This window comes from Parasteatoda tepidariorum, chromosome 10, assembly GCF_043381705.1.
Source record: "Parasteatoda tepidariorum isolate YZ-2023 chromosome 10, CAS_Ptep_4.0, whole genome shotgun sequence".
Classification (NCBI taxonomy): Eukaryota; Metazoa; Arthropoda; class Arachnida; order Araneae; family Theridiidae; genus Parasteatoda; species Parasteatoda tepidariorum.
The window spans coordinates 32,303,873-32,312,480 of NC_092213.1; the positions used below are offsets into that span (position 1 = coordinate 32,303,873).

General features: G+C 28.1%; 1 protein-coding gene across 1 annotated transcript in view; it reads left to right on the forward strand.

Annotated features, from left to right (window-relative positions):
* Window positions 1–8,404, forward strand: part of LOC107444686 (C-Maf-inducing protein) — a 66,243-nt gene extending 57,839 nt beyond the window's left edge. The window contains exons 16-19 of the mRNA XM_043038702.2: window positions 32–178; window positions 2,090–2,195; window positions 6,852–6,922; window positions 7,541–8,404. Of these exons, the coding sequence (XP_042894636.1) occupies window positions 32–178; window positions 2,090–2,195; window positions 6,852–6,922; window positions 7,541–7,600 (384 nt within the window). The 3' untranslated portion in view covers window positions 7,601–8,404. The remainder of the gene's footprint in view (window positions 1–31; window positions 179–2,089; window positions 2,196–6,851; window positions 6,923–7,540) is intronic.
* The last annotated feature ends 204 nt before the right edge of the window (window positions 8,405–8,608 follow it).

Consider the following 8,608-nt stretch of genomic DNA (forward strand, 5'->3'; position numbering starts at 1 on the left):
ATACTTTAATTACTAATTGCTGTGATTTTAGGATGCAGACGTATCCCGCCTGTTGAGCAGTGGTTCTTTTGGAGATTTGGAATGTTTATCTCTAGCGTTCACCCAAGTGACTAGCGCATGCGCAGAAGAGCTCATTAAACTTGAATCACTTCGTTACCTCAACCTGTGGTCGACGCAGGTAAATTTTATCCTTCATAACGACAATTGAGATAGTTACGTTATTGCACAATAATAACACTTGATAGAGTTCCAATTGAACTATATTATCGTGAGATTCTACTAATAATATAAATAATATAAATTGGCACATGAATTAGCATCAATAATGTAAATTGGTATCAAATAATTAAATAGGCATCCAAATTGAATCTTGTCTTTCAAATCAATCCTTTTTGAACTATATAGTTCAGTATTTTAAGGTGCGGATAAATTAAATTTGTTTTACTCATTGACGAAATAAAATAGATTACCGAATTATTATTATAACTTATAAATTGGAATCAATAATATAAATTGGTATCAAATAATTAAATAGGCTGCTAAGTTGAATCATGTCGTGCAAATCAATCCTTTTTGAACGATATAGTTTAGTATTTTAAGGTAAGGATATATTAAATTTTTTTTATCCATATACTAAATAAAATAGATTACCGAATTATTATTATTATAATTGTTTTGAATTCTGGCTAAGATCAAACAGGTAAAAATTTGCAGGTTTTTATCTTTAAAACTTTAGATTTTGTTTTACAATTTTTATCTCAGCATTGCATCTATTAAAATGTGGAAAAGGCGAAGAAATTATAAACTAAATTCTAAGCTTGTCTTCTCTTGAAGATTGATTTAAATAAAATAATTGTGTTATTATTATCTTGATTTTAGAAATTATATCGAAGAAAAACTGAAAGGATATTTTTCTAACCATATAATAAATTCAATTTTCTAAGTCAATTTTGATACATAAAAGGATTGAAAAATTAAATCATTAATCATAGTCCCCTGATGAAGTACTGTTTTGCAAACACACATTTATATTTTGATTTTAATTATTAAGATTTAATTTGCGTCTTATTTTTATGATATTTTTCTAATAATATAATGTATTTTTATTAATTAAAATTAATTTATTTTTCAACTAAATACTTATGATATTTATAATAATGTATTTAATGGTTAGAGTAGAGTTATTAGGAATTGCCTATAATTTCAATAATTATAAAAATTTGTATTTTGTCTTCATATGATAAGGCTAAAGCAAAAAGATTGACATTGGTCTACAGATTATTGCCGAGCATAATTTTAAAAATAATTTTCAGCAGGTGGATGACTAAATGGAAAGAAAAATAAGTTAATTATAATTAACGAAATTGGTATTTCATACTTTCAACACACCAGTCTCTGACATGTTTAAATAGTTGAAACTTTTAAGCTAAGTTTCAAATATATCTTGCATTATTAAATTATTTAATTCAGCAATTTTTTTAATTTACATTTTCAGTTTTCTTTAATTTAAATTTTAAAAAAGTATTATTTCCTCAAAAAATTTTTGATTTTATTTTATTCATTTAATATTTAAAAAGATTTTTAAATTATAGTTTGTTTTTCTCATTATTTTGAGATCAAACTTTCAAGGAAATGATAATAATTTTGTTTTAGCCACCAGCTTAGTGTTCAAAATGCAAATAAATAAATGAAATTAAAAAAATAAATAAATAAAGTAAAAAAAATAAAATAAAAATAAAAAAGGCAAATAATCGAATTTTTGATAGGGCCCATCATACGACTTTAAGGTCATTAGAAAAATATATATGAATCAATCTTCTTACAATTTTAAATTCTAATTTTTTAATAATTTCATATGAATACAAATGAAAAAGAATATGAGTTTCAAATTAAGAGGGTTCCCAGTTCAATTTGCTTAAATTATTTTATTCATTTTAATTCGAGTATGTAGTATCGCGCCCACATTCAGAACATGTTTTTAATTTTTTAATGTCCTTGAATAAAAAAATAAGGAAATAATGAAATTTTAAATCACTTTTAAATTAATGCACCCTAGTTCATTTTGTTAAAATTATTTTATTTATTTTAGTTCGACGATACGGGATTGCGTCTACTTTCAGAACATCTTCCCAATTTACAAGTGCTCAACCTCTGCGAAACAAGGGTTACAGATGGAGGATTGGCTACACTTGCAGGTTACTGAAATTTTTATTCTTGTTGTTCTGCAATGCCTTTCTTGTTTCTTTTTATAGAATACAACATATTTTCAATTTTTTACTGTTTTATTCTACCTATTTTTACACTCTTTTTGATTTGGTTGCTTGCATACTCTATACATCATAACTTAAATTTTTTAAAACTTTTTCTTGCTAATCATATACTATCAATTTAGTTACTGTACTAGATGTACTATTACTTTATTTCCAGTTTTATCCTTGGTATTTATTTTATTTGTATGATTTCAGGGACTCACCATAATTAAAACGTTTTCCAATTTTGATCCTTTATAAGCTATAATTTTGATATTTTTTGATGTAATGATATTTTGCATGAGTATATATATATAATATGTATAATACTCATCTATTCTTTTTATTATATATAGTGAGCCATTTCAAAAACAGAATATTCCTAATCCAAATGTTGAATTTTAATATTGAATTAATATTTTTATTTAGCCCTAAAGTGAAAATGTAATTGCAATTATGTATGAAATAGTCAGATTTCAATAATTTATTGTGGGTCATTTCAAAAGCAGAATATTCCTATTCTAAATGCTGAATTTTAATATTGAATTTATATTAATATTTCTTTTACTATAAGGTGAAAATGTAGTTGCAATTATGTATGAAATAGTCAGATGTTAATTATTTACAGTGGGTCATTTCAAAGGCAAAATATTCCTATTCTAAATGTTGAATTTTAATATCGAATTAATATTAATATTTTTATTTAACCATAAAGAGAAAATATAGTTGCAATTATGCATGAAATAGTCAGATTTCAATAATTTATTGTGGGTCATTTCAAAAGCAAAAAAATTCCTATTACAAATGTTAAAATTTAATATTGAGTTAATATTAATATTTTTATTTAACCATAAAGTGAAAATGTAGTTGCAATTATGTATGAAATAGTCAGATGTTAATTACTCACCTCGACTTGGCTTTATAAAAGTTCTTATGATTAAATTTTCAATCGTGGTTTTGAACAATATGAGCTCGATTTCAATGGTCAATGGTATGACGTTTAATATTGTTTTTATACGTTTGTGTGGTCGGGGAAAAAAACTTAATTGAGTAATTGTTTGTATAATACGAACGATTTTAAGCACTTAAACAGGAATCCTTAAAAATAATTTTTGCATCCCTTAATATAAACATATTATGAATTAATATTGCTTATATATATCCACGACAGTTAGTTTTTTTTAAAATGATGACAATTGAAGTAAATGATTGTTATGAAAGCTTTAATTAAGAAGCATGTATATATTTACAGTATTTTTAAGCTCATGTTAGCAATATTGCAACCATGATCGGCTAGCTCGAAATTCGATGTTCAACTAACAAGAGGAGAGGGCGTTGTTGAAATTAAAGAAAATATCTAATGAAAGTTTCACTTAAGACCGAACAAATATGAAATAAACAGAATTAATTCCTGTGTTTTAAACTACAGCGTGTTCTAAATTAAACTGACTAGTTTAGTTAGACCCTTTCCAAAAATTAATAATTGAAAAAAAAATAATGTTAAGAGAACAATACTTGCTGCATATTCATGCAACAAAGTATATTTTTTTTCGTTCCAGTATTCTTGGTCTTATATGATATGTACCTTCAACGTATTTTTTATAGCGGTTTTGTTCATACAAATTTTGTGCTCTTTCTTTGATTGATGGATTTTTCTGATTTTGATGGAGGAATCAAAAATATCAATGCGACTTTCCTATTTTGAAAGATTTCAAAAAAACGTGATGCAATTTTATAAAGTGTGTCTTTGACTCAGTGGTTCACTAAAGAGCTATCTGNACCTATCCACCAGCATGTAAGGTTGTCATTCTGGGGCACTGGCCCTTACTTTAATAAAATTATATTATGATTCCTGCATTTTCCTGTATCTTTTTCAAGAAGCACCGGCCACACTACGAACTTACGATGTTTAGGCTTTCAAAGCGTATCATATATATATATATATATATATAATCTTAATTATTTTTTAAAAAAAGAATCTTTGAACTTCCAATCTATTTTTGGACACATACTGAAAGGTAAAAATCATGCATAGCAAAACGAGATAAACGATTAATTCTTATTTCTGAAATTTTTTTTTTATTGAGGAAAACTGACTCAAAGCGTTTTTATTTATTTATTTATTCTTCATTTCCATCTACTCCTCAGTGACGGAGTTTCATTTTGGAATAGCAGAATTTTCTTTCTCTTTCGACTCAGAGTACATTCAATGCCAGTCAAAAGTTTCGCCAGGGCAGAGCTCAAAATAGGCAGTCCGCATTTTTTTTTTATTTTTTATCACGGTGTTAACTTAGCATGTACGTTTAAGAAAATATACAAATAGTGTTTATGAAAATGAACAAACAGACTCGAAACCCGCGTTGAAGAAACTGGACTTAGCTAGAAATTTGAGTAAGAAAAAATAATTTAATTTAGAGAATGAAGATAGCATTTCATTCCGTTCTTTAAACTTATGTCCTTGGCATTTGAAGTAACAAGCAAATAATTTATATTCGTAATGATCAAAAACCAGACAAATTTGCATACATTGGTTTAATAAACACCTTTTCAAGAGAAAGGGTGATGAAAAATTCATTGTTTAGCATTAATAAAGCATATTTTTTTGTATGATGCCCAGATTCTACAAAAAGCATTTCAAGATATATCCATTCTTCAAACTCGCATTTCTACCTCTATGCATTTTTTAAACGTATATTTTGACCTACAGTCAACTTAGGTAATGTACACTTCGAAATTCTATCTGCACTGATTTGCCTCTTGGCTACCGCGGTTTTTTTAAAGCTTTTTTTTTCTTATTTTTATTTATTTTCAATTTTTTTGTTAGCAATTTTTAATTTTAAAAAAAAAATCAAATCTGTTTTGGCTTCTACATTCACTTCTGCTGAGTCTAGAGCAGTGTTTCCCAAACTTATGACTTTTGTGTACCCTCTCTAAATTTTTCGTAACGCTGTGTACCGCTAATAAAAAAATGAATGTACTTTTTACTATAAAAATCAGACAAGAGTTAAAAATCACAACTGGCTGTTGACACCCCTAATTATTAACTGTTAACTCTGCAAAAAATAGATATAGTAATCATAAATTTTCATGGCTAACTTTGTTTTTAAATAAAATTTTTTGAAATTTTCTTTTGTTGCAAGATATTTCGCATAAGAACGCGTACCCCCTCTAAACTGTTCCCACACTTTGGGAAACACTGGTCTAGAGAATTGGTGCCTGTTCTTAAGCGCTTGAAACATGTCAAATTTTTCCACTTATGTAATTCGTTCAGCGAAAGAAGTGTATGCATTATCGAGCATGCCAAGACCCGACTTAGCCTAATTGGGACCCGGGGGAAAAATCCCCCCCCCCACTGCTTCACTCCCAGAGGAGTAATTTAGCCCTAATATTTCCTCTAAGATTTTACTACTTCAGTAATGAAGAACCGAACTTTATGGAGGTATTTGAATTTTTCCCCTCATTATAGATACATAACAAGAAAATTGACTGGTACTAAAATAGCTATAAAGTCCCCCCTCCCCACCTCCAATCGCCAGACGAAATATCGTTCTGTTCATTTTATTGATTTTCTGACGATTCTATGTCCATTATACGAAGGCAGTGTCCGATATGCAGTTTTCTGATTGTTAACTTAGTAATCTAGCTGTAAAAAAAATTCATATCCTTGCTGACATTAGGGCAGAATTTAGCTAAATTTTCACAATTACGATAGCTCAAATAAGCCAATCACTAGCCTCTATTTTTGTAAATATATAGCATTGGCATATAACGGGTACCCCTATATGCGGGACTATAAATATATAGTCCCGCAGTGGACTGATCGTTAAGACACGGTTCTCAGCAGATCACCGAAGTCAAGCATCACTGGCTACGGTCAGTGTGCGGGTGGATGACCACTTTGATCAGTTTGCGTATGGACAGAGGGTGTGCGGTATTGGTCCTCGTTAAACTGTTCTACCGTAAAGTGCTCGACTTCGCGTGCAGGTCGTCGGGCTACCGAAGCGGGGTGCCATCCCCTCTGCAGAGGATCAAAATTGTGATGGCATGTCTTCGGATCATCCTCAGGGGTGTTTCCCAGACCGTCGCCAATAGCCCATCGTGCAGCTCTAGTGCGACGTAAATTAACTACAACAACAACAGCATTGCGATAGGTAAAAATGCAGGCTTTTGATTGGCCAAATTTGTCTGTCGTAATTGCGAACATTTAGCTCAATCCCCCCCCCCTAGAAAGTCATAAATTTACGAAATATAAATTTTTCGTGTTCATACGATAAATTAATGAAGAAGCTAACGTAAATTTGACGGATTTTTCACTATACTGATATTTTCTTAAAAAAAGTCCAAGAAAAAAGGAAACGTGAAATAAATTTTATATTCGATTTGGGGGCCTCCTCTGATGTGGAGGCAACCGCCGCGTATGCTCCTGTCTTAGTCAGGCTCTGAGCATGCCTTCCAGCATAAGCATCTTGGGACTATTCATTACATTTTTGTATTAGATTAAAATTTTTTTATTGGATTTTGTTAAAGTATTGTCTTGCATTGTACCATTTTTACAGCATTCTTTAATCAACAATTATATATTTATTTTGTTTGTTGTTACAGCTATGAAGAGCTTAAGAAAATTGAATTTAAATAGTACAGGGCTGAGTCCAGAAACATTTGAAGAGATAAAGGTAAACATTATAGAAATATTTAACTATTTGAAACGAATTTTAAATTATAAAATTATATTCTGAGTGATAGATGTATAGAGAAGATTTTAGAAGTATGCAATTATTAATAAAGTTAGGAATGATATTATTAAACTGTAGAATTTGTTAAAAATAAAATAATTGTTAAAAATTGTTATGAAAATAAAATGATTATATATTATAAAATAAATGATTATACATTATATAATTAAATGATTATAAATAATTTTTATAATTATAAAATAAAGTATTACTATTGTGTTATCGTATTATTTAATAATTTATAGAATTAGATAAGAAAATAGTTTATAATAATTTATTAACATCAATAAAAATAAATATGCTACCAACAAATAGGGAAATCTAATATTATATTTTAAACATGAATAACATAAAAAATATGATCAACTTTTAATTTACACAAATTAATTTTTATTAAAATAATCTGCATAATTTATAATATTTACTTTTTCATACATATCTAGTAAATATGTTAAATTTTTCAAAATTTATTGTAATTACAAAATTTATTGTACAGAAATTATTATCATTTGGAAACTAATTCTAGGAAATAATTACCTATGTTTATTATCATTTCAGAAAAATATTCCAGTTTTGCAGGAAGTGGATATTCGTTATACAGAAGCTTGGGGATTTTGAGGAATTTGTTCTTCCTAAACTTTATATACGAGCTTTTTTGCCAATTTAAAAAAAAAAATAAAAAATCTCGTGGGTGCTCATATGTGAAACAAGAATGTGTTCCACTATCTCATATTGTTGTGTGATACATAATATAAATATATATACACTTATGTATATATCTAAGGTAGGAAAATTCTTCCGAAACATTTATTTTAACTTCACTATACTAGATGGCGCCACAGGTTCCGAACAGTAAATGATCTTGGAATCTAGGATTCTTGCTGTAGGGATAAAGTTTTGATGGAAATCCACCACCTAAGCACAACTAATGAAGATGTGCAAGCAGTATATCATATGAGATGATTAAAAAGAACGACAAAAAAACTCTTTACGGGGGGGAGGGGATTTGCAAACTCACGCTTTTTTAATACAGGAAGCCACCTCATCTAGCATTTTTGGATCATATGTATCATTAGAAAACTTTTGCCCAGTTTTATTTAAATGTTAGAGAATTTTTTTTTCTGAAAAAAAAAATGTGCTTATCGTCTGTTATAATTTATCTGGATGATAGTTGTTGGCTTGGATGTTAATTTTATAGTTTTGTGAGTTTTAAATGTTGTTTACGTTGCTGCAAGAATGCTCTTTTTTTAATTAATAAGATTTTGTTTAAGAAAGAGAACACATTTCATTAAACAGTTATTGATACATAAAAATTCTGTAGGAAAAGATTTCGATTTTCGCTTGATTTCCTTGAAATATTTTAATTTAAATCATTAAAGTAAGGGAAGTATAAATTTTTAAGAAATAAATAAACAAATAAAATTATAAAATAAATTTTATAAATAAAAATAAATAAATTTGTGTGCATATGTAAATATTTTCACTGTTCAAAGTTAGTTTAAATATATTGAATGCCACTTAATTCTAAATCAGTCTTTTAAATATCAAATTTAAACTACACACAAGAAAAGGTAAAATAAAAAATTTACTTTTTTATTTGTTATCTCTAAATTAACATGCTATCCA